General features: G+C 44.8%; 1 protein-coding gene across 1 annotated transcript in view; it reads left to right on the forward strand.

Moving 5' to 3' along the window:
- The window catches only part of LOC146197143 (neprilysin-1-like), an 81654-nt gene that overhangs the window by 35028 nt on the left and 19660 nt on the right, over positions 1–26966 (forward strand). Inside the window, exons 3-8 of the mRNA XM_084598919.1 lie at positions 6413–6484; positions 13715–13876; positions 14338–14421; positions 15372–15595; positions 16662–16841; positions 19198–19338. Of these exons, the coding sequence (XP_084455045.1) occupies positions 6413–6484; positions 13715–13876; positions 14338–14421; positions 15372–15595; positions 16662–16841; positions 19198–19338 (863 nt within the window). The remainder of the gene's footprint in view (positions 1–6412; positions 6485–13714; positions 13877–14337; positions 14422–15371; positions 15596–16661; positions 16842–19197; positions 19339–26966) is intronic.

Below are 26966 nucleotides of genomic sequence, written 5' to 3' on the forward strand. Positions count from 1 at the left end.
CTCTTTCTCTTGGTACAGAAGCTAAAACGTGAGAGAATTGATTGGAGATGAAAAAAAAAAGATAAATAAATGAGCAAGATTTCGCACTGTCTCTTGGCTTCAGCGAAAATAGACGCCAATTTTCCCGCGGTGCAAGCAAGTGCTGTTCATTCAGGCGCCCCAAAAGCGAGCCCTCAGGTCCCTTTTGCGCCGTTCCATATTAACCTGGGCCTGTTCTTCTGTCGCGAAGCGTTACGCCAGCAGGCACGTGACCTATAAATTCCGCCAAAAGGCAAGATTATAGAACAAGAAACATGAAAGAAAAATAGATAAAACGTTCCGGGTAATTCAAGTAATAAGCGGCAGATATTACGTAACTTGTCCGATGGCTGGCTTTTATTGCTTTAGACACTGAATAAAAGTACAAAAACAAGTAAATAAAAAGGAATGACTGTCAGGAGCGCGCTTACGCCAACCAGAATAACGACACAACGTGCAATTTTGTCGACACTAGTTGCAAATCTATGGGAGTGGGGAAGTTTGAAGTCGTCAGGTTTAAAGTAACACAGGGCGCACTTATGTACAGAGAGGGGGGGGGGGGGGGGGGTCAAAAGTTCCCAGGCCACAGGGTCTGCTTCTGAGCTGTATAGTCGGGCAGCTACGATGGCCCCAAATCTCAAGATACATGTGGAAGGTAAAAGAAGCATTGCTCTAACCTCTGAAATCATTTATAGCTTTAATGGGATCTCACGTGTCAGAATATGCTGACCAGAAGCAAAACCTGCGGTCTGGGAACTTTTGAATCCGCTTGTACATGGCGCAAATACAGACAGTAGTTCCTATGGACTTGTGCGAAGTTGAAAGAGCGTCTATACAGTCATATTTAGATGCGAAGGGAGCCAACAGCCGGTAATTATAATCGTGAACATAATTGATTCAACATTCGAAGAAAAAGAATGTCATCAGCGGGTGGGATCTCATAGCCTCTGAGTTTTGTATCCAATGTTCTACCGACTGTACCATGGCAACGACTGTTCAATCTTTTACTTTTGTAGGTGCTTATATTGCGTATAACGTATTCTTTACAGTGTGAATCAACGCAATCCTCTTCCATAGCGGCAGACATAAAATGTCCTTTGTTACCGCAAGTGTCACGTGGGACGTAATGTAACAGGGAGGGTGGGAGGGATGCGATGAGCCTTTTACGCCACCCATGACATATCGCGGCTGCCAGAATCCGAGGCCCTCCTCGTTGGGCTAATCAGCAAACGAATATATGAAAATGGGAGACTCGTTACAAGCTACGTAGGAAGGGAGCCGATAGTCAGCGACGCCGAGAAAAGCATGAGAGATTTTTTTGTGGTGCCGTTAACGTGAAATAATATTATTTTTTATTACTACTGCCTCAATGCAGTGAACTGATTAAAAAGCGGGATAACAGCAATCACTATGAAATAGCAATCACTATGAAACATCGTATGAAATAGCTACGTAGCTCTTTCATACGCCGACTCAGCAGGCAACCGATCAACGAAGAACATCGGCATGAAATAATACCTGTATTCAATAGCTCACGCTTTCAGTTCAGTAGCGCATAAGACAAAACTAAGAAGAGAGAGGTATGTTGCAGGCGGAATTTCCATCCTACGTTTGTCGCTCGCGACATTTTAGCAGGTTTTTGTCTGGCGACAATTCTGGCTTGAGTGGCAGCTTGTGCCCCCAGTAAGATGGTAAGGGGGAAATAGTGGAGTAGGAGAGGAAATGGCAATGAAAAGGAGTTTACGGAGAAAAACATTTAGTCAGATTGAGGCCAGGAAAGCAGAATGCAAATGGGAAAGCTCCTTTGAGTATGCGGGAGAAGTCGTGTTCGAGGCCGGGAGCCATGGCGTTCCCAGGTGTCTTCGTGCCGCTCATAGGACAGCATGCGCCGTTACTTTATTTCGTAACAGCATCATAAATTTATAACTTTCAAACATGCGTAATACCGCCTTCTATATTGTCTTTGAAAGTCTACCAACCGTAGCTCAACTCGAGTACGTATCATGCACAACCTCGGAGCATAAGGGATGCCGTAACTCTCTGCGCGATGAGTAGAAGCCGCACTTGGATAAATTAACGTCACTTCTGTGCAGCGTCCTTTCTAAATTAGTATACACCAACATCTCTTGTTCCCAACCTGCAAAATATATTAAAGATCAAAACATCAGGCAGCTGAGCTGTAAATTTACGTGAGAAATAAGGCAGGCAGTGACTTTTTTCTTCTGCTATTTGTCATTATACAGTATAAAACTACGAATATGTTTCTTATAACACCTTCTTATCTCTCGCTATCTGCTCCCCTCTCCTGCCCTTGGGGCACCTTGGCGGTTTGTTCGAACGTCACCTTCACCTTACCTTCTGTCGTATGACTTACGCAGCATCTTCTGTCCTCTCTTTATTTATCTACAGAAATGTGTGATAAGCTAAGTATACATGCGCATTATGCAGTTTCATGAAGGGGGTCAGATACAGCAGGCGAAGGCTTCGGGTGCGGTGATGGAGACGGCGGAGGCGAGAAGGTGGTTCCAGTTTATGTTAGCTTTTGGCACCGCTGGCTAGCCGCTGCATTCTTGAGTTGTATTCACTACGACAATAAAAGAGCTGGCTATGAGAAGCGAGTCATTCTGAACGCCCCAGAAGAAAGAGTTCGTGACTCGCGCGTTTATGTCAAAGGCTATACCTTTATATGGCCCCGCCGTGGTGGTGCAGTGGTTAGGGCGCTCGACGTCTGTGCCCAAGGATGCGGGATCGAATCCCGGCCGCGGTGGCCGCTTTTCGATGGAGGCGAAAAGCAAGGCACCCGTGTGCTGTGCGATGTCAGTGCACGTTAAAGAACCCCAGGTGGTCGAAATTTCCGGAGTCCTCCATTACGGCGTCTCTCATAGCCTGAGTTGCTTTGGGACGTTAAACTCCACAAACCAAACCAAACTAACTAAAATATTTAAATTAGATATTAGTCCCGCAGCTTGCTCGCAAACTTTGAATGCTTGATGAAAAAGAAATAAGGGGAATGAAAAGTGAAGGATTTAGGTTTTCATTGTTAAAATTACTGTCTGCTAGACATCGGCTACAACCAGGTACTTAAAAAGCGCGGCGCCAAACATTAACATGCAATGTCACTGGAAAAAGGGAATAAGGAGCGATAAAGCGCATAGGATCTGCGCAAGTGGTCACATCACGTGCACGCTCCACTAAAAGCCATAGCGTGTTCAGACGAATAAACGTCGCATTTAAAACGGAACATTTACTAAGGTCACTCACGCAGTCAAAGTTGGCGGTCTTAGCGCGATTTCAAGATAGCGGAGTGGAACACGGAAACCGTGCACGCCTGTAAAGGAGGCATCGTTACAAGCAAACTCGTTTTGAGAAGAAGCAAGCTTTACAGGCTTGATTAATCGCAACTGGGATTAGGAGAGGCCGTAAAATACTACGCGTGTTGCAAATAGATCAACGTTGGTGACAAGCCAAGCAGCATGAGTGTCAAAGGCCGCCACTAAAACTAATTTATTAACAGTTTTTTTCTTTTTCTTTTTTTAGTCTATGATGTTGTGAAGCCCAAGTGGGTTCACTAATCTGCTTTGATGGTGCCTCGTAGTAGCTTTTTCCACGGGTGCATTCAAACTTATACTCTCTAGTTCATCTTTAGTACAGATACTCTTTAAAAAAATTGTCCCGGAATAGCAGCTTTGCCGCGCATCGAACAAGGTTAAAGCCTCGAACCAAATTAGATTAACGCTGCTACGCGACAATTACTCGGGTCATAAACGTGGGCCTACACGAGATGCACCCCATGAATTAAGTATACTCGTATTTGCTTGCGTTATGCCTGCAAACATAAATAGGAAACAGAGATCTTTAATGGCCAGCCAATGTATGCTTTTACTTAAGTATCGTAAGCAAGAAGAAACAGGTGATTTAATATTTTGGGCGGTATGGTGCGCAGTAGCAACGCCTGTGCACAGGTTCAGGCCGGCCCGAAGGCCCAGCTCACGCACCGGGCTTGGGCCACTCGAAATCTCTCTGCATCGGGCTCGGGTCGGGCCCAGGCCAAGATATGCTTTTCTTTGGCGGGTTGGGCCAGTCACACCAATGCCGAGTGCAAGCTATTTTTGCGAAAACACGAATATGGCCATGATTCGCTGGCGTCTCGAATACGCAGAATTTAGTGTTTTCCAGCATTTCCCCGATTCGCGGACATCCTAGTTCTCTACCGACGTCGATATGCCTTTCCAACACGCGACCTCGCCTTCAACGAATCTTTGCTAGCCGTCAACGACCGAACGGAAGGGCCGCTTGTGGGTTATCGAGTTTCGGTTTTCGCGTCTTCCTCTTCGGGAACTCCGGCGCAGGCGTTTAGGTATTTGTTTCTGAGTTCGCACCATGTTGCCGCCTTTTATTCTTCTCTGTTGTGGCCTGCTGCTAGTCTTGATATAATACCTTGGTATATGTACTCAATACACATACCCAAGCGTTGTATAAGTCAGCTGACGCTAGAGGGTAGCTCAGGTGTAGAGCTGAGTTCGCCTGACCTGGCCAGGTTTATATACTCACGTACCCATTCGAGCTGGTAACAAACAAAAAAGGGGTTAACCTGGGTGAACTATAGAGTAAATTAAGAGCACTGAGATCCGACCGGAACGGAACTGCAGGTTCTTCCATCCTTCTGCGCACGGGGCTGCCGGGCTAATGCAAACCTCCTTCTATATAGACAAGGCCTGCTCATGTCCACCTTTCCACACAGCTGACGTGACAGAGGCGGTCGGCGGCTCAATTCGTCCCGGTAGTTGCAGCTGCATGTAGTTGCATGATAGGCACACGATGAGCGAGACAAGCTCACCGAATATTTGGCCACATGATTAGCCCCTTGCTCAGAGTTATAACTAGATCACTTTTGGAAAAGCAAGGAAGATGTGTACTCAAACCTTGGGTACACTTGGGTCGTTCTTGCGAAAACGTTTTAGTCATTCTAGCCAGAAACAGAAGAGTAAAAAAATCTTCAGCGTTGCCGAATTCATTATCCAGGAGTGCCGCAAATGCTTCAAGTTTCATCAATGCATAACTTGCTGTTATTATTCAATAGCTTAAAAATATTCCTGAGCATTTGCTGTGCCTCTGTATAATCTACAGATTTGTGACTTTTAACAGGACAAGTTAACAGTGCAGAAACGAAAGTAAACTTTCGATCATTACCCTGCAATTATTTCTTTCACTACCATCGCTTCAACTGTAGTTATAAAAGGTCGGACGGCGCCGGGCCCGGGCATTAAATCTGAGCACAGGACGAGGCCGGGCTCGGGTCTGCAGTATAGGGCTCTAGCCGGATTCGGACTCAGAATTTTGGCCTGTGACCTCTAGCTGGAATTTCGCCATCCACTCTGCATGATCGGATGAATCAGAAGATTACGGCGCACTAGTCGCTACACATGACAGAAGATCACTTTCTTCTCTTATATCGCAACTAGGAGCCCTCTTTGGAGTCACTGGTTAAAAAAGTTAAGTGGACACTTTGGGGTCCTTAGTTTTTATTTTGAAGAATATTTTGTTATCGCTTTTTCGTTGCGCTGTTACGTGACATTTTCACAGGTGGCGGTCATGTTGAGGGTGGGGAAAACGGGTTTGGGAGGAGCTTCTAGAGATATTAGTTGGTGGGTGGTAGCCCTTTAACTACAAGCGGACACAGTGCGAAGATAGCTGGTGGTCCTGGTTGGTTTGGAGCGCTTAACATTCCAAAGCGACACAGACTATGAGGGACACCGTAATGGAGTGCTCCGGAATTTTGAACTACCTGGGGTTTTCTAACGGGCACTGTCATCACACAGTACATGGGCGCCTTGATTTTCGCCTCCATCGAAAAGCGGCAGATGAGGCCTGGATTTGATCCCGCTCCCTTGGATTCAGCAATCGAGCGCCGTAACAACGGAGCCTCACTGGAGGGGCGGGGCGTTGATGAATCTGAAGGCTTGGTTTGGTTTGTAGGGTTCAACGTCCCAAAGTGACTCAGGCTATGTGAGACGCCATAGTGGAGGACTCCGGAAATTTCGACCACCTGGGTGGAATCTGTCACCCGTAGGCTTTTCCATTGACCGACGCCAGATGTGATCTTGGGGTTACAGTAGTCACGAAGTAAAAGGTATCGAGGATGGAAAAATTGTTATGACTATTAACAGAATGAATGCCTTATAAGCAGCGGCGAGGCACCGGGGTACCTTGACAGAAGAAGCAATTGTTGTGAGAATACTACCTCGCCAAACACTGCGTAAATGTCAGGAATTGGGCCCAACTCAGTAAACAAAGTTGCAATGCACTTTGCGTTATTTTGCGGGTGTTACTACTTAGTTGCGGGCTGCTGTTCACCAAATTTACCTGTCTGGTGATTTTCCCCTTATGTTTGCAGAAGACACTCGGTGGGAGGCACCACCTCCTTTAGCCAGGAGCACCTGCTACAGCCAAGAATGCATACGCGCAGGTAAGCTATAGAATAATTTTTTTATGCAATTCCTGTAAAGGCACGCATGCTTCACTATTCACTGCAAAAAAAAAAATAAATAAAAAAACAACAACCTTAACACTAAAAAAAGGCATTCAAAAGTGTCTAGAGATGAGGCTAACTATTTCTTCGCTCTTCAGGCCGACTGCGTGGTGGTTCGAGTCATAATATGATCTAGGAGAAAGTACATGTTTGAACTTTTTAATAATGGGAGCAACTTGTCCAGACTTTTGCTCGAAACACGAACAATACAAATTTGCGCCTGTTTTTCCTTGTACTTACTTTTTGCCTTGGAAACAATAGGCTGCAGTATGTTGGTGACACATGTTTTCTTCCCTCTTCGAAATGCGCAGCAAACTTAAATGAAGCCGTGTAAAAGATGAGAAGTTTTCGCCCATAGTATTTGCGCTGCCTTTTGTTTTTTTTCTGTTACGTTTTCTTCTTGCTGAAAAGTAAACACGAGGGCGCCAAGTCTGAAAAATGCGCCGAAGCCCGATGTGTCCTACGCTGACGTTTTGTTAATTAATTTTTCGTATGGTCAGCGCTTTTATAAAATCAGCACTTAAAAAGTTTTCACATGCACCCGCCTCCTGTCCTCCACCTCCTCACATCTTTATTCACTTTTCAAAATGAACACAAATACATTTGCAAAATTCTTCTGGGGAAATATCCGAAGCTAGTAGAGGCCCATTTTACACGTTGTTATTTAAGTAACAGAATATACACTATAAGTTCGGGTGTACATGATAAGCAAGGGTGATCGACACTCAAGTGCACACATATAAATATCACCAGACGCGCCCCTCAATAATCGACGAGTAGCAATGTTTAATAGAGAAGCAGTTCCTAATCATTTTAATTTCAAATGGTATGACACTTCATACTTTCGCCTTATTATACTTAGGGATTGGAATTTTCAGTTTAAACCGAAAAACACCGATAAAAGTACGCTGAAAGCATTTTAAAAGGTTCGGTTTAAACCGAAAAAGGTCAGTACCTTTTCATCCACTCCGCCCACTCTCCACACCACACAATACGTCGTGAAACAACGTTACTGTGCCGCCTGTGGCTTGGCGTTGCTTTCGCAAACAAATACACCTTCCTGATCAGGATGGCTGACAGCCCTGCTTGTGAACGATGTGGCGTTGATGAAACGATTGAGCGCCTCCTTTGTGATTGCCCTGTTTTTCCAACTGAACGACATACGCCGCGTACTGCATTGGATCGCCTGGACGCTCACCTCTTAACGGAAGGGAAGATCTTGAGACCATGGCCACAAAAGTCATTTGCGCTCAAGGCCTACAAGGCACTTCTTCGCTTTTTAAGAGAGACTAGCCTGATTGACAGACTGTGACTTTCTCACCTCCTCTTGTCTTCTACCCTCCCCCTTTAATCCCCCATTCCCTTTCCCCAGCGCAGGGTAGCCAACCGGAATTCATTCTTTCTGGTTAACATCCCTGCCTTCCATCCTCCTTTTCTCCTCTTGCTCCTCCACCCACTCTCGATGACGGGAGAAAATTACAACAGTGTTCTATCCAGGGGAATGATGTTAGTCAGTGGAATCGTTAGTTTAAGCACAACGGTTGAGGGTTTTGAGGCATTGTTAATGGCCTCACGAATAGGGAAAGAATGGCAGCCGTGCTTCCCGACCCTCATAAACATATCAAGCGTACGAGGAAGGGCGCCTGCAGCAAGACAGGCACTTTGATGGGCGGAGGACAGACCAGAGCATTTGCAGTGCAAGTGCTTCCAGGAAATCGCAAAAACCAAAACCCGCCAGTTTCTTGCGACCTGACACTTCTCAGACACAAGCCGAGAGAAGCACATTTGTTTTTTTAAGTGATTTGGTTTATCCAAAAATTTGATCGTAATGAATAATAATTCAGTTACTCCTTTGTCTAACGTGGGAATTTGTTTTACATATGCGTTTTGTCATAACACCAATTTTTATCAAGACAATAGCATTTTCTTCTAGGAGCTTATCTGTATATATGACCAACTGTACATTAAATAAAAGTGCATAAAACAACATGCAAGAAAAAAATCCAAAAGGAACACTACGTCACTTTAATATGTAGACGGATGCCTTCTATCTCAGCGAAAAAACCGATATTTCATCAGCATAAATTAATATTAACTGAAAAAAAAACGGAAGTTGTATTTGCAAATAAACACCGAAAAATGAGAGCCGAATTCATTGAAAATAAAAACTGAAAACTCTAACCCCTAATTATACGCAATTAGCCGCTGTCCGTAGCTATTTCGGGTTACAGAGTAATTAAAATTAATACAACTTGCATGACCTAGTACTCCTGCTAGGTAGCACAAAAATGTTACTTGAAGGAGGGTAGTTATTTTGTACAGCGTTATTTACAATAATCGCGATTTTCTTTTTATATATCTAAAGAAACCAAAATCTGCAACCTATCGAAGTGTAACAGGCTGAAGCAAGCTTAGGGCATAAACTATTTTTGTTTTCGCCAATTAAGGTTGTTGCGTAAGGTTACACAGAGGAATTTAAAGGCTCCAACTTGCTTCATTGCAACATTATCAATGCAAATATTACTTCAGTATCTATGCGACGTTTGTATTTGATCTAAACAACATATACTTTGTTTTCGCAACATTTATTGAAAATTTATTAGCTTTAGACCATGCGGAGATGTGATATAACTCATATGTCTGTGGCCCTGCCGAGGTGGCGCGGCGGTTACGGCGCTCGACTACTGTGCCCAAGTAAGCGGGATCGAATCCCGGCCTCGGCGGCTGCGTTTCGATGGCGGCGAAACGGAGTGGCTTACGTGTGCTGTGCGATGTCAGCGCACATTAAAGAGCCCTAGGTGGTAGAAATTTCCGGAGTCCTCCACTAAAACGTATCGCATAGCCTGAGTCGCTTTGGGACGTTAAACTCCACAAACTAAACCAATCATTTGTATTCGACAAAATTTCAGTTAGAGTGTTGCATGTAAAAACCATTGCAGTGTCATCAGTATACATCGTTGCACTGGAATTCGTCAAACATATAGGGTAAATAGTTTACGTAAACGAAAAATACCACAAGGCCTAAAACAACCCTATAGAACTCCAGCACAAACAGATTTGAGAGCTGATTTTAAGTGTTTGAGGCGAACAAATTGTTGTTTGTTTCTAAGGTAATCTTTTAAGAAATTAAGAGTGTAATTCTTGAAACTATAGTGCTATAGATTTTACAATATTATTGTATTCTTCAAGTCTAGGAATGACACTTCAGCCATTTCATTATTAATCCGAAAGCATTACTAGGCTATGTCGGTAAGGTCGCAAGTACAGAACGTGTGTACAGAACGTGTCCGCAGCCGTTGTGTCATCCTTAGAAGAGTTAGGATAAAACGAATGGCTGTGCTTGATAGAGGATGATGATGTGAGGATGCTGCAGGAAAAAAATACCGATAGACTCAATAGTTAATTAATTAGAGCCAAAAATGTAAAAGCAAACTCGATCAGACATCGAAATAGCCACACGACTAATGCCGACGTCCAAGAGAAGTGACGTCACGCCAACCGGAAGTGGGTGCGTTTCTGACTCAATGAGCCAAATAAATTTGTGATCGTGATCAGAAGTATGTCATGAGTGTCAATCAATGAAATAAAAAATATAATTACAGCTTAAAAGAGAAAATATTCCGTTAGCACTGCAGAATCTGCGCTGGAGAAATGCGTAAGCATGATCGTGCTGTGTTCATGAGATTTGCAAGTGAGATTCCGCGAATGACAGATAGTGAGCCTTTCCTTTCTTGTAAGCCAGTTATTAACGCCGGTGAACCTTCAAGCGTTCAACGGAACGCTGGCTGTGGTCGACAAGGGGGGCGGATACTGTATGCAGCAGCAACGCCCAGGCTTCGCATTTTTCTACTTCAGATGCTGCAGTATGCTCGGAATTATTATACAAATATGAACAGAAGTCTTGAAACATTGTCATTACTGTTGTGGATGTAGACCTGTTGTTCCTGAAGCGATTTTGAGAGGGAGATATACGTTTTGTTCTCTCCAAGGTGTTCTCTAAGTTAGTTTTGCCACAAGTTTTTCGAACACAGAATTAATGATACTCGGAACCGAGATTCGTCGGCAGCTGCCTGGATCAATATTGACTCCTTGTTTGTGAACTAAGGCAACATTAGCAGTTTTCAAGATATATGGATAAATACCTTCGTTAATAGCGTGATTATATAGCGTAGCGAGGACTGGTGCAAGATAGCAGACGTTTCCTTTCAGTGCTCTCACAGCCAAGGGGCTTTTGGCTCGGGTGTTGTCGGTAGTTGACGAAAGTGTTTGGAACATAGTAGAAAAACATGAGGCGCAGCCCAGGTGACCATCGAAAACTTTACTTTACTATCAACTAATTTACAAATTAAGTGTAGGTGTCCTCCGAAAAGTGAGACAGATGCTCATCTTTCACTTTCGTCACGTGCTTGATGTGAAAGAGGAACACCTCAGGCACATCTCAGTGCTAGACATTTCCGCAGAAAGTGGCGAACGTCGGCTTCAGTGTTTTCTCATTTGCATATCGGACACCCTAGGTGGGGATATAAATGCCGGAATTGAAACCCTGTCCAAAAGACCGGCAAGAGTGAGGGCAACCCCGACCCGAATTCCACGGAAGCGCAACGTCCTCTGCACGGATGAGACCGCGTGGGAGGGTTACCGTACAGACAAGTTTGTGCCCTACAATGAGCGAATCTTGAAAGAAACCGCTCAAGGTTGACACTTTCCGGACATAAGAAATTAGCTTCACTTGGTGGCGGCCAGTATAGCGAACACCGTGCACTTCAGACAAGATACTTTGTACCCGTTATTAAAAAAAAATAGCTAGGCAATCCAGAGAGATTCTGCGCGAATGCGGTAATCCTCATTGCCGACTTCTTTCTGCTCGTGGGCAAGTCTGGCATTTGTAATGGTTCGTGCTCTAAAATAAATTATTGCCGTTGGCCATAGAAAATCAACCTGGATGTGTCATACATACGAAATTTCCATGGAGAAATACCATTTTTGCATCAAACCGGTGCCAAACCGATGCTAATCACAGGCTCAGACACTGGCATGAGTTTAGGCTACTATTACACGCACTGAAGTGCGATAGAAAAAAAAAATGGGGAGGGGCCATTGGCACTTACTAAATCATTTAAATAAACAGCTATGCATCGAAAACTGCTTTTTTTTTTTTTTTTTTTTTTTTTTTTTTTTTTTTTTTTTTTTTTTTACAGATGACAGAGAGAAGTTTGACGTGAAGATATTAGTATATGGAAGAGATAGCGATTATTTTGTGCTGAACTCGTAGCAGTTCAAGGGGCATTCCGCTCCGTGGCCTCAACAAATATTCTCCCTGTGGCCCCCGTTCTCATTCGTACAGACGCCCTGGAAGCGGTTCGGTTTAATCGACGTGTCATCCGCTGACCAGGAATATGCCAGGACATCCACCAGTCTTCGGCACGTATCGCGCAGTCTATAAGTATTGAGTGGGTTCCACTGGATATGTTGCCTTCTCAAACATATGTCGATTTAGCGACCCGGCTCGTGACTCCAAGGTCATCATTGCCTCAGCTCCTTAATTTAGACAACATTGCTCTCCTTTCATTAAGAAACGAACACTCCCGGCGCCGCACACATGCTCTTATCCCTCTGTGTGCGATAACACTCCCCCGCGATCTCATCCGCGCAGAGGAGGTTGCTCTTCGGGGGATCCGGGTCAGAGTTGCCCTCACTCTTGCCGTGACTTGAACGGGATCTCATTTCCGGCATTTATATCCCCGCCTAGGGTGCCCAATATGCAAATTCGAAAGCACTGAAGCCGACATTCGCCGCTTGCTGTGGAACTGCCTAGCATTGAGGCCGACAAGAATCAGTCACCTGAAAGTACCGGGTCTTTCAACTAGGAATCCTGGCGCATTTATATATTGCCTGGACTCAGGGACCACATCATCACTCTCTCCCGGACTTCAGCAAAAAGAAAATCAGCAAGCATCTTTCCATTAGTTTAATTATTTCATCATACTTCATTACACGGATTTCTGATGCGCTCACGCTATAAATATCGTTCATAAAATTATAGCAAGGTGCCGAAGAGTAAGGGAGTCGTTTAGGTCTATACTCCATTTCACAAGCTGTTTACCAATGCATTCTGAGCTCCTGCGTTCTTGTCCCTGACAGCTTCACAGAATGGCATAGAACCCCAATCGTGTTGTGCGCTTCATATTGATTGGCCAAAATCACCCTTTATTACTTTTCGTATATTTGTAAGCAGCTTGTGAAACGAAGTATAGGCGTGCATAAGGAGGCGTAAAATTATAGCGAGATGCTGAAGAGTACGGGAGTCGTTTCGGTCTATACTCCATTTCACACGTTAGTGATCTTCAGGTGGGAGGTCACTAGTGGGTAGCCTGAAGTCATTTGTCGAGGCTCATGTCTGAGGATTTTGTTCTTGTAGTTGTGGAACGAAGGTCATGACCACCCCAAAGGGGAAATGTTGCTTCTGTAAAGGTTTATGGTCTCTGTTTTATCCTTAATGCGTTTTGAGTATGCAATCAAAACTACGCAGCTTTATTTAAAAATAGACTTCTGTACCCCACCCTCTCTCTCTCTCTCTTTGTTTTTGTTCGTAGAGTTGCATCATAACCAGTGAGGTAATTGTGTCAAAGTATGAAATTAAATTGAAATGTGGTCAATTATATTTGCATGCCTGTTGGTGGTACTGCGAACCTATCATGCATGCCGTAAGATAGTTTCATAGACGCGGAAAAAATATGTATGTACATGCTTGACTTACAAGTGGGCGGAAGGCAAATATAGAATAATATTTTAATCATTTTTAACCATTAATACCTGTTTTAGTATAATGGCTGTCTAGAGACGGTGTTTGGTGAGAAATCTAAAATCTCCACGGGTGTCTTACACTAAAGTTCGAAATGTTATCTTGCTTACATTGTCTATAACTCATCCTCGCAACTAGAGCTGTCGTGGTCGCGTTTAATCCAAGTTCAAGAAAAAAAATCTCAATTTTTTTTCTATCTCTAAATTTAACCATAGTTGTTCCGTGCTTTCGTGGATAGGGACGTGGTATAAAGCGAATACGCAGCTTGAAGCACCGGAATAAAATGCATTTGATGTTCAAAACACGTGTAGCCTACCTGTGGGACTTTCTTCGTACCTATGCGTTTCTTCCATGCTTCCACGCAGCGGCAGCCATCTTGGAGCGCGCCCAGATGCACCGCGACCCGTGCGAAGACTTCGACGCGTTCGCCTGCGGCAACTTCGTGCACCAGCATTCGGCGCCCGACGACCACTACTACACCAACGTCCTCATCAGCATGCAGGACACCATTTTCGTGCGGCTCAAGAGTGAGTCTCTACTATGCTTTTACAGCACTTTCTGCCGCTTTTGATGCCGGAGCAGTGCTTTCTGTGCGCGGCCGAGCACAATAGAGTGTAAATTGAGTCAAGTGGTCCATGCGCCGTGGATGAGGGTGCGCTCACGGTCGTTCAACTTTATCTCTGAGCGCCCGGGGACAGTTTTAGAGAGCCTTTTTATCACTCGTGGCAGTGTTCACGGTAAATTTCGATGTTAAACTTACACTGCTTTATGCACCTAGTCTCTTACATAAAAGAGCGAAATTTGGCGTCTTTTCTAATTCAATGTGGGGTTAAGTCAATATGAACATAAAACACACCAGCTCAATCAGCGTAAAGTTTTTTTTTTTTTTTTAAGTAAAGAGAAAGGCAACTATGCTTTTGAAGTGATGCCTTTTTTGTTTTTAAAAGCTAAGCATATTTACTTCATTTGTTCCTCTTTTCCATTTCAGAGCTTTTAGAGGAGCCCCCTACTCTTAACAGGACTTCGGCCGTGAGCAAAGTGAAGGCTCTCTACAATTCATGCATGAACACCAGTGAGTACAGCTTCCGCATTTTTTTGTCGGTAACAGGCTTTCGCTTTGAATTAAGAATGCCTTGCTCATGCAAGAGAGTCAATAGAGGAAGATTACTTGCGCAACTTGAGAGTACAGATGCTGCGCGCAGTTGTAAAATATGATGGCAGGAAAATTGATCAAATTTGAAGTAGACAAAACGTCAGTGCATCATAACTATGTAAATAAAAACACACACACACACAAAAAAAAATTGACACAGTAGACTATTGCTTACTTGTAGACCTTCTTCATCTATCAAAATGTTTTCTCTCGTATTATATTATGCTCATCTTTTAATACCTATAAAACATTTGAAATTTAAAAACATTTTTAACCTTTCGTAATTGTACTTATTATTGTCTGCTGTCGTAACTCTGGGAGTAGGGTAGCCAGACTGGTTATCTTCCAACATTTCGTTTGTACAGCAAATGGTCAAATGGTCTGATATGCCTGTTCCGGTAACGAACCCCGAAGCGACACATGACAGCATATTCTATTGTTTTGCCCAATGGCTTTTACAAGAGACATTGTTCCATATATACGTGTTATGGTTGTGGGCATTATTTGGTATATGCTCACAATACTTGCTTTAGTCATGAGCGCCCATATAAAATACGGCTCAGTGGACTTGTTTCGATCACAGTCTCTGGCTTTTAGGCTTTTTAATCGATGTATATCCAAATGACACATCTCCTATGAACGTTTTCACCTTAAAACTTCATGCTATCACCATATAAGAAAGAAAAATGACACCGAACTTGGTACCTATAGCCATTGCTACTAATACGGTGTAGCTTTACTTTTTACGAGTGCAATCGATACGCGGCAAATTAATTTTTTTTTTTGCTACACAATAAGAAAATGTTCCACACTTTTCGCCTGACTCGTGAGCGAAGAAGTGAAGATCATGACGTCGCCATCTTGCGCAGGCAACGTGGAAGAAGGCTCGGTGGCTAAGTTGAAGGAGCTTCTCCGGGAGGACTACCTGGGCGTGTGGCCTTCGCTGGAGCGGGGTCACGAAAGGAGACCTGTGACCAGCTCATCTCTGGCACTGGAACGGCGGCTAGCACTGCTGCGCGTCCACGGCGTGGAACCTTTTTTTCAGCTTCATGTCGGTCAAGATGAGCGCAACACCTCCATGCACGTTATCCAGGTACGCCTCCATACATGACCTTTCACGTGACCGTGTGACGTCACGCCAGACCGAGAGACGGGGCCCCAGCTCGCGCCATCGGATGGTGGCGGTGAGTCCATACACGGCGCTGTGTCGCAGCCGAGAGAGTGCGCTCACTGTTTGTGACGTCACACTAGAAGGATAAATGGGGCTGTGGCTCGGCTCCTCGCAGTAGTCGAAGCGCAGGCGCCGAACAAGGCGCAGCCAAGGGTATTGCTTTCGCAATCTTCCAGACTTAACCAAGCTAAGCCTTCAGCCAATTTTTTATTATCAAGGCTTGACCTGAAACATTTTTCGCGATTAGCTGTTGGGAGCACTGCCTACGAGGCATGAAGTCAGCTTCATTTTGGGCCTTAATTTTTTTACGCATCAAAATCTTTCACTGAACAGCATAGAGCTGAGTCCTCCGAGTGGTACGATAGTTTATTAGCACCGTGAGATTTTCACAAATAAGAACGCTGGCCCTTTGCACTTGAGCTATTTTGCACGTGTGCTATAACAACTCCATGTCGTAAATTGCGATAGGCGCAAAAATTAGAACAGAGCAGACGTGGTTTGCCGGTTGGCGTTTACAGTCCCTGACTAGCGAAGGTGCTTCCAGCACTTCTGTTTCGCTGAAGGAGAGCCGTCATGTTAGAGAGCGACATCGAAACATTGGAAACGATTTCTCTGCACCATCTGTAAGGTACGGCTGCAATGTATAAGAACAAATGAAAACAAAAAAGAGCTTCACAGTGAGGAGCCAAGAAAAGCTGTCTTTCCACTTTCACTCCCACCTTCATCCCTTCCCTTAAGGCGCGGTTCAGGTGTCCACATAGCAAGTGTGACAGATACTGCGCCTTTCCCTTCCTGTGAACAAATAAAAAAAATAAAATGAATAGAGCCTCAGCAGTCGAGACCTGCCTTGAACACACAAAGAAAGTTGATTCGCTTATTTGTTAAGAAACTCCTGGTGTCCCATTGAAAGCATGGGCGTTCAACACTAGCACTCTTGCTTATTCAGCTGACTTTGCAACTTGCAAGGGCTTTCCTATCGCTTCTGCAGATATTCAGCGGATCTCCCGTTTTGCGGAGTGAGTTCTACCTCAACGAGACGGACGATCGATGCCGTGAGGCTCTACGCCTCTATCGGGACACCATGGCACAGACTGCCAGGCTACTAGGTGCCAAGGACCCCGAACAAGACGTGGAAGAAGTCGTCGAATTTGAAATTCAGTTTGCCAACGTAAGTAGAGGGAAGCACTAGCTGAAATTCAACATTCAGGAGTTTTGTATCATCCATTCCTGCCTTCTTGTCGTGACGCAAAATCTTCGGCTGACACATCGAAGTGGAAGAATCTCAGAGATTAAGCAAAGCAAAAGCTGAACCTTAAAGGGTCAATAGCAAATCAATATAGAGTCCACCGAGGAAATTTGAAAGATATCAAAAGCGGAGTAGGACGATGGGTGGTGCAGGCAGCATCGGTGGATAGAAGAGGGTTTTCCAAGAACCATGTTATAACGCGCGCGTTTTTACTAGTGACACGCCCCAAAAGCGAGCTCCGCGGCATGTATACTTGCCAGCCAACCCACTCAGCCGCACAGGCTTCGATGAATCTTGTCATCGAGTCCAAAACATACTCTGCAGCCTACAACTAATACAAAACGTTATTTCAAGGTTCGAACAGTTTCTCGTAGAATTATGATTGCTGTTTCTAACCATAGCTTCATTCCCATGTCTTGACAGAGTTACTCGCATAAACATGCCATTATAAGCATCCCTATGCCGTCCTACGTTTTTCTTATGGTGAAATATAACGACGCGGACAAGGCGTGGACTGGCAGGGATGAGAAAGTATACAGGCGGCCACTTTTATAGACGTAACGCGCGAGCGTCGACTAACCGGCGCTGCTGCGCCGGAAGACAAATAGGAGAATAGAGGCAGCGAGGGCGATGGGTTATCACAATTCATTCGGCTGACTTGTGCGTTGCTTGCTGGGAATTCCTGATTTGTGCGAAGCAACCCCTGCCATAATCGGTAGTTAGGCACCGGATTTCCAAGGTGCTACGGCCACTTGCTTTTACACACTGCATACAGTGCCGAGGATATCTGTAAATATAGCACACTTTCTTTATATAACCTAGCGTGACCTACAAAACTAGTTGCAACCGTCAACACACCAAAAACTAATTGTAGAGGACTCTCAATATCGGCGCATTAATTTGGTGAGAACAAATGGCCTCAAGACTTCACCCACACACACACACAATCGGGGCCTAGCGTAGAGCCTAGAACTTTGCATATTTGCATCAATCAAAACAAAAAAACACGCAGCAGAAAGAATTAAAGATCGAACGCAAAAAAAAAAGAAGACACACTGTCATAACAGAGCTACAAAACTTGCTACACGGGGTTCGTTCGCGCGAAGCGGAGCAGCTAATTGTAGACGACGCTGGTTCCAGCAGCATGGTCGGCGCGCAAGCTCGTTGACTCTCCAAATTTCCTCTGTGCTTAATCTCGGTGCGCGCGATAGTTTAAAAAAGTGTCCGGCTGTTGTTTACAAGATCTTATACTATGTCCACTTACCTCTAAATACATCGAACGTCATAAAACAGCTCGGCTTCCCTTGCAGAACTGGTGCTGTAATGCACGACTTCCGTGGGAGCACAACTCACCGGTACTATAGTTTAAACTGAGCTGGATAAAAGTGAGAATCTATATATGTATCAAGCTAGGCTGATAGCTTCGGAGAATATCACACTTTCAATTGAGCTTCATCGAGTGAACTGCGATAAGAAGTCACCTACTTAATCGAGGAACACTCATCTACATTTCATAGAGGCGTAGCACAGACCTGCCTGCAATGTTTTTAACTACTGGGCAGTCCTGGTCAGATGAACATTTACGTCGGACTCCTAGCATCAACGTATCTACCCCAATTTCTGGTCCACTCTTGTTACAGAATACATTTTACGTTCGATTTGTGCCGCATCACTATAGTAAATCCGTTTCGAGAAGTTTGTGACATAATAAAGACGCAGGCCTATGTCGCTGTGAGATACTGAGTTGAGGTGAACCAGCGCCTGGTAGGTGTTTCTGTAGAAGTTTTGGTAGCGAGGCCTGCTAGCACCTTGCAGGAATGTCTGACTGAGCCCACATCTTCCACAGTGCCGAGATGTCTCTCACCTCGTGGTGGCTGGTGAGGGAACTTTATCTGTTTCTCAAAGAAGGCTTATTGGTGTGAAACGTAAAGCGGGAGAGAAGGTAACATTTTATTTCTGGGAGCTCGGCTGGGCTGGCGCTCTTTCCATATCCGCGAAACGTTGCGTAAGTCAATACATCGTTAAAACCTTTGACTCATCCTATATCGTTGCTCGTATCGGTCAGCTGTTGGGACTTCAGAAAAAAAAAAAAAAAAAAAATTACTCACGTACTCTATCACTGTGTTCTCATTGGTGCACTATGCGCCCATTTTTAACGGAGCGTTTACTGTGGTAAGCTCTGGCACATTGGAACTGATGCACTGCGGTGGAACAAGCTTTACCTCTGGCCCTCATTGCATGGTCCGTAATGACTAGAGTCAAACAACAATGCCCGCAGGTCTCCCACTCCAGCGACTTCGACGGACCAGGCTCCAGTGCAGCAAGCTCCAACGGCAGTGCGACAAATGACTCATCGGGAAGCTACGACTCAGCCATGATCAGCGTCACACTAGCTGAACTACACGACATGGCACCAGAGGTGAGAGCTGCCCTTTCTCTCATATATCAAACTGCCTCAATCAATCAAACTGCCTCAATCAATCAATCAATCAATCAATCAATCAATCAATCAATCAATCAATCAATCAATCAATCAACCAACCAATAATTTATTTATTAGATCAATCGATCTATCAATCGTTTATTTATTAGATCGGTCAATAATTCGATCACCCAAATAGCGAAGTAGTCAGCCAATCTGTTATTTATTAGATCAATTAATCTATCAATCGTTTATTTATTAGATCAGTCAATCATCCGATTTCCAAAATAGCTATGTAGTCTGCCACTTAATCTAAATCAATAAACAAACGAGTATTATGGCGTGAAAAGAAAACCATGTTTCATAACGTGCCTTTGGTCAAGCTCATTACGAATGACTTAATGTCAAACTAGTTGCTTTCCGTTCCGCATTCGATTTCACCGCTGCACCGTTGTACCTTCCCTCGCTTGTTGGCGTTTGAGCGCAATACTTTTTCAAAACAGAACCAAAAATACGTACAATGGAGCGTTGCATCTTAAATCAAATGCGAACAATACAAATATCTCGAATAAGAATCGAATAGCGATACAACCGAATCGAACATGAACATAATATTGCCTGGCGCCACCAAGTGGCCGAATGTCTTGGCACGTGACTAAGCGTCATCCTCTTCTCTCTCGAGTTTTCGCTTGATTAAAAAGGGCCAGCTCGGTTGTTGTGCTGCTTGCTACGTGTGTTGGTGACAATATATATTTTTAAATTCCCCACTTGTGCGAATGTTCGCACAAAACAAACAACCATGCGAAAGAGCTAAGCGCTACCAGCGTGGCGCTGCGCTGGTAGGCCACTGTTATCTCTAAACCACAGAAGCTCTGGGGTTTAGAGATAACAGTGGCCGGGTGAATAAACCGGCGGTGGAAACTAGCAAAAAACGACTGGAAGATTGGTGGCTTAAAAGCAGAGAAGTGACATAATGTTAGTAATGTAGGAACAAAATTTAATAAATAGAATGATGGTTTAGTTAACCATTTTAAATCAATAATTAAGATATAGGGAGAAAATGAGCATGATAGCTACTGCTACCACCCCGTTTCAAAGGGGACGCTCCTATATTCCATAGCTTACGGAGATATAGCTCTAAAAAGACGCAACGCGGATATTAATGAGTGGATACGCAACGCGAAGTCTGTATGCTAACTCTATTGCCATCACCTCATCCACATAAGACATTTACGTTTTGATATTTGAAAGGACAGCCACCTATATAAAGGAATATGGAGGGGAGAGAGTTACGTATGATTGAAAGAACAGAATGCTGGGCAAGTTGGTTACGATCCATAATACAACAGCGCAAAAAAACAAGGACACAACAAAAAAGAGACGACGCGAGATTGTGTCGTCTCTCCTTTGTTGTGTCTTTGTTTTTTTGTTTGTTTTTTTGCGCTGTTGTGGTATAGTTAAGTACGAGTTAAGTTCCAAGATGGGGAGTCAAGGCGAGACCTGCTTCGTCTGTGTCATGCTTCATCACTCATTTTAGAGGACATACCACCAGGCGAAAAATCTTCGTTGCTGCTCTGAACTTCGCATTTCGAATTCCCATCTTGTTCGAATTCCATGCCAATCATTGAAGTAGCGACAACAAATTAATTTTGTTTTGAGCAGTTTCAACATGCAGTCTGATTCATCAGCGAACCGAATAGGAGGATATTCGAATCGCTATTCAAGAATTACCACTCTTCTCACTTTCCTGCCCACTTGATGTACAAGTTCAAACGACCGAATGAATGGATCGACGTAGTATTACGCATTTCGCTCTTCTCCCGGGAGGCCAGGAAGTCATTTGCTTATATTAAAGTACCATTTATTAGCTGCATATCTACAGAACTTTCTTTTCATGTCAATAAAGTTTTCTGCTTCATTTTTTTTACCTTTAGCAAAACAAAGTTCCGGTTTGAATTCGGGCGATATCCCTCAAAGCCGACAACCTTGACCGCAGCTGCAGCATGGATTAAACTACGCGTTTCTTGAACTTTGGCTCTCTTCGTCAATCTTATCCCGTGGCGTGACGAAAGGGGGTTGCTGTCCAAACTTAGCTGCTATCGCCCAGGGCGAGCGATAACACACTGGCCCTGTCTGGGGGCTGCCTCTGCAGGCATGTTTCTTTGATTTACGTTACTGTTTGCATATATTCCTTCATACTTTGACGTCCATTTTGGAGTTCCTCTAGTGAACAGAAAAAAAAGTACCAATAGAAAGCAGCAGGCAACCGAAGGGGAAGACGGTAGCGGTAGTCTGCTGCGCGATATCTTCATCCAAACGACTCCCCCCGGGGCTTGCGCGGAGGAAACCCCTTTTCCTTCCCAACACAAATTTACTTTTATTTTTCTTTTAATAAAACGCCAACAAGTAGCTTTCGGCAACGGGAAAAAGCGTTAATTGCTCTAAGCACGCAATAAAAAAATGAAGCGAAAGCTAAACAGAAGCGCGACACGCGGGCTGCCCCACAGGGGGAATAGAAGTTTGCGAGCGAACGGTGCACCGAGAAACAGGAAGTGTACGAAGCGCGCACGCAGCCTCCTCCCCTCCGGCAAACGCTAAGTACACATGTTTCAAAAGTGCCGCGAATCGTGTAACGGCCTAACGCAGAGAAAAAAAAAACGATGGCCCTCAGGCGAAAGGGGGCAACTCTTGGTGCAATCGACCCGCCAGCCGTCGATCCGTCCCGTGGGAGAAGCGAGAGAAGACGAGAAGATGGGAGAACGAGGAGGGAAGAAATGAAGAGATTGATTACAGGGAGCCTGGCGCTACTAGCAGCCGCTAGATCGCAACGTTTTTCGCCCTTTCGCGCCCGAAGCCATTTCGGCTCGGTACTAACGACCTGTCGCTTCACTGGTCGCTGTGCGTTCACCGGAGGTTGTCACACCACACCGCTCCGTAGCGATCGAGCACGGGAGATTCCAATTAAGCGACCTGTTCCGGACCGCTGCCACCACGGCAATGGCTCTCCGTCAAGTGCTCTCGCGACGGCTGGCTCAATATATCAGCGGTAGGTGCTGAGCGCGAAGAACGCTGACGCTAGCATGTTTTTCGGTCGATCTTCTACCGTCGTCCCAAGTAGGATAACGAAGCCTGCTCTCCGTGAACATGTACTTGACCGTGACGCGTGCAGTTCAGCAGCACGAGGTATGATATTATGAATACGAGAATAAAACTGAGCTAATTTCAACCTGAAAAGTGTTCCTATACAAGAAAAAAAAATTTTCACAGCACGGTTTACACTGTGCAACACGAGATTCAACAACTGTAATATTGTTTATTTGTTATTACTCGTCTCCTTTGGTAAACAGTGCGCGTTACTAAACTAGGTCGTTGATTATGACGTCACTGTCTTCAAACCAGTGAGAGTGGCGCTTTGCTGCGATGTTATCTGTGACGCCACTGTATGCTGACGAATCAGCGGAACATTGGTGTTAGGCCCACATCACAGGTAGGTGCAACGTTAGCAACGTGCCATTAATATCAGTCGCAGTAAAAATTCTGCAGCTCACTATGCCGAATGTCGTTACGGCGCTCGACTACTGTCCCCAAGGACGCGGGATCGACTCCCGGCCTCGGCGGCCGCTTTTCGATGGAGGCGAAAACAAGGCACCTGTGTTCTGTGCGGTGTCAGTGCACGTTAAAGAACCCCAGGTGGTCGAAATTTCTGGAGTCCTCCACTACGGCGTCTCTCATAGCCTGAGTCGCTTTGGCAAGTTAAACTCACAAACCAAACCAAACCAAATTCGAACCGACGCCTTAGACACCTTGGGCGTCGCCGCAGAGGGTGAAAGTGGGGTTGCTAACAAATATTTTCATATATTGACCATACTTTCTAGATATTTTCTGACTAGAATGAATGGCGTAGAAAACGTGCCACCGGGGGTGTGGATCGACAGACACTTTCTGTACGCACTTTCTGTACACAATCTCTGTACACACTTTCTGTGGACACCTTTTTCGGATACCTCCTTCGCACGCTTCTTTTTTTTTTTTTTTCACCATGAACCTATTATTGCTTACGCAGTAATAATTGCAGGAGAATCAAATAAGAGGCGATAAAATTTTTGTGAGTGCACATAGATTGTAATGCGAGAAGGTTTTATTTAGTGGAGAGGAACAGTTGTCTCGACGGAATATTTAGTGCACACGAGTGCATATCGAGAGTGTGTAACAAGATTGTATTAACGTTAGCATATCAAATCATATAACAACACAGCTAGCATAACATAACATAACATAACATAACATAACATAACATAACATAACATAACATGACATGACATAACATAGCGTAGCATAACGTAACACAACGCAAATAACACTTTTCTTGAAATAAATTAGTCCAGATTCCTTCAGAGAGGCAAATAAAAAGAGTGTAGAGCTGCGGCCAGGGTGAAGTTGAAGGATCTATACGCAGTTCATTTACGTGGCGCTTGCTAATTCATTTGCTGGCTTCGCACCACGTACACCTGTCGGGTGTTGGCTGTAGATGACTCTTGCATTGAACGGAAGTAGTTTTGCCCCGGTCTCGGGTATTTTTGCTTTTAGGAAGGGAAGTTACGTTTGATTTTCCTTAGCATTTCATTGTCACATCAGCTACCATTTTTCAAGATCCTGGGATCCGACCTTGGCTTTAGGGGCCAAATTTAGAGAGAAACGATAGGCCAAACCACCAGCGGGAAAGCTGAAGAATCCAGGGGGGGGGGGGGGGGGGGGGGGATAATACGGGACTACGGCCTCTCTCATAACCCATGTGATGCTTCGGAACAGTCAATTCCATTATGCCTATTCCGAATTGGCGCTTTCTCCGTACGCAAAGGCCGACTCGTTCGGCGGCGCGTACATCCCCGACTACGCAATAATTCGGAGCATAGTGAGCTCAAAGCGAGTAAAGGTAGCTAGAGAAACAGTCTTGTCGAGGACTACTCATACGGGGCGTGCCTTGCAGAGAAGAAGACGACCTGCAAGCACGCGATTCGTGAGAAAGTAGAACAAGGTCGAATGCACGAACACCTTAAGAACACGAATGCAGCTGAGCCTCGGAAGGTTCGCGAACAAGCATGCGGGAAAGGTCGGCACTGTACAGGAGGCGAGAAGAAAGGCGCAGTTTTCTGCCGTCCCGCGGTGCCTTCTTGTCTCGTAAATAATAAAACGAATAATGTCGAAGAAACGAAGGAAACGGTCGACTCCGAGGAGAGGACACGCAAGAGAGCCTGGCAAAGCGTAAGACGCTTAAGCGAACAGAACCAAAGGACGACGACGAACTGCGGCGGACAGCCACCGTATAATTAGGGCCACTGCTGCAAACGGAGCTCTTGTGTGCCAAGGGTGCAAAAAGGAGCGCTAAGCACGCGGTGGGGTTGTACACCGAGAGCAGTCCCGCTCTCGTTGGCAGCCACTTCATTTTCTTTTTCGTGCCGACACTTGATCACGCGGGGTGACAGGCTATAAATAAGCTCTCGGACGCGCCGCAAGAAAGTGCCGACGGGCCCTTGCATTTATGTCTTTCGCCGCCGCTCTCTCCTATTCGCGCCTCCTTTTACCCAGCGTTGTTTATGCGGTTTCTTTCGCTACCCTTCCCTCTATAAAAAGCAGCAGCTGGGTTGTATTGATTCTCGCTTAACTCAGTTTAGATTTAAGCACTCTGCGAAAGGCATTTCTCATGTCATTGCTCCGCTCATATACGGAGGTCGTTTCATAGTCGTAGATGTGATATAGTGTTTAGGCGCGTCCCTTCATGTGAACTGAGATGAAAAATGTTACCGTGAACAATACTTGTACGCGAGTGTCTTAGTAATTGTCAACGTGCTTAACTTCTTCCATCCATAAATGTCACGGTGCCGACGCATGCTGTTTCTGCGTGATTTAGAAGAACTTTCCTTTAAAGAGTACTATGTACTTAAGAGATAAAAAAATGCACGTCTGTATTTCTTTGAGCTGCGGTTCACCAGCTTATGCTAGGAAAGGCTCACAAAGATAGCACAAGTCCGCACCTTGCTAAAAAAGATAACACAAGTCCGCACCTTTCCTAGTGGTAATAGTTTGGACCCTGTAAATTTTGGACTGGCGGAGCGGAACACGTATGCTCCGTTTTATGACTGATCACGGAGCTTGCACGTTTGCCATGGTAACAGAAAGACTATCCCTTGCGCGTATTTGCGATAAGCTGGTATCGTCCTTTTGAGACAATTACGCCCAGTTACTGCGCTCTCAAGGCGTTTTACCCCTCAGGACATTCAACGAACTCAGTTTCCTCGTGGAGCACTACTGACTCCTTGACTGAAACTCACTAGGTGTTATTTCCCGCATTGAGTCAGTGTGTATGTCTTCTAGACATTCTAGATAATTAGGATGACATCTATTTTGGCAACGCCTTTTAATAGTCAACCACCCCCCCCCCCCTCCAAGAAAAAAAGAAAAAAAGGCGCATACTGGCCAGGTAACGATGATGGCTTTTGAGATGAGGGTGCTGGGAAGTATGAACATGCCCTGTTTAAACAGATTTCACTCTTGTTGTGGAGTTTTCTTTATGTTTCAGTGCAAAATTCTTAGGGGTATACATGATGGCGCTTAAGGGGTTATTACAAATCTGCATTCCACCTCTGTTTTAGTGCATCAGAACCAAGGCTTCCAATTTCGAAAACCTAATCTTGCAAGTGTCTGGAACATCTGACCGTGAAATACATAAATTAAATCGACTGGGCTTCGGTCCCAAGGCGGCGCGAACGAGACCGCCTCGCTGGCCACTGTACCCGACGCGAGCACTATTGCTATCGCCGGAGTTTTATTTTTCTTTCTTTATCGCATGGAAATATTTCAAGCCCGATTTAACCAGGTCGCATCCCGCAACCTGTCATACAGCTTTCACTTTGCCCACACATCAAAATTCCGTGAGACAGATACATGCGTCAAGTAAAGGTAACCAGGCAGGAAATCGATCCTGCGCAGCATATACCCCCCCCCCCCCCCCCCTCACTATAGCATACTGTTCCCTGAGCCGACTTCGATGAACGTGGTGGCTCTGGTGGCGATCTGTCATGCAGCTCTTCCACAGACTAAACAGTTAAATGAGCACAAAAAGATCACACGGAACCTCAGAAGCTTCCACTGTAGGCAAAAAATGTTATAGTATAGGTTGTAATATCAATGTCCTTATTAGAGTCCGTTGAAAAATGTCTCAAACAACACTGCATCAGGACAATACACAAAACATTGATCTATAGTTTCTGGCTGCTGACGCAGGCGACTGTCCACTGACCATGGCACAAAAGTCCTTTTGCACGAAGCCACATTTTGACCGGCAAGGTTGACGTGAGAAGTTTAAAAAAGAAAGTCTTTGCGGTTGATTGTACATACATCCCTTGCACTCGCTTTAATACACTATTTTCTATTAAGGGTAGGTAAGGCTGCCAATACATCGGTACAGGAAAAAACATCTCAATCAGAATTTTTGTTATCTGTCTTCTGGATAGTCTGTATAGGTATTCTAAGGAAAACCGTACGGTGGGGAAGGGGAATGTGTTTGCACCTTCTTTAAGAAAACCCCACAAAGGACCCTCATTACTGTGACGAGTGGGAGCAAACAA

The sequence above is a fragment of the Amblyomma maculatum genome, chromosome 3 (assembly GCF_055883805.1).
Source record: "Amblyomma maculatum isolate TAMU_Amacu chromosome 3, ASM5588380v1, whole genome shotgun sequence".
NCBI lineage: Eukaryota > Metazoa > Arthropoda > Arachnida > Ixodida > Ixodidae > Amblyomma > Amblyomma maculatum.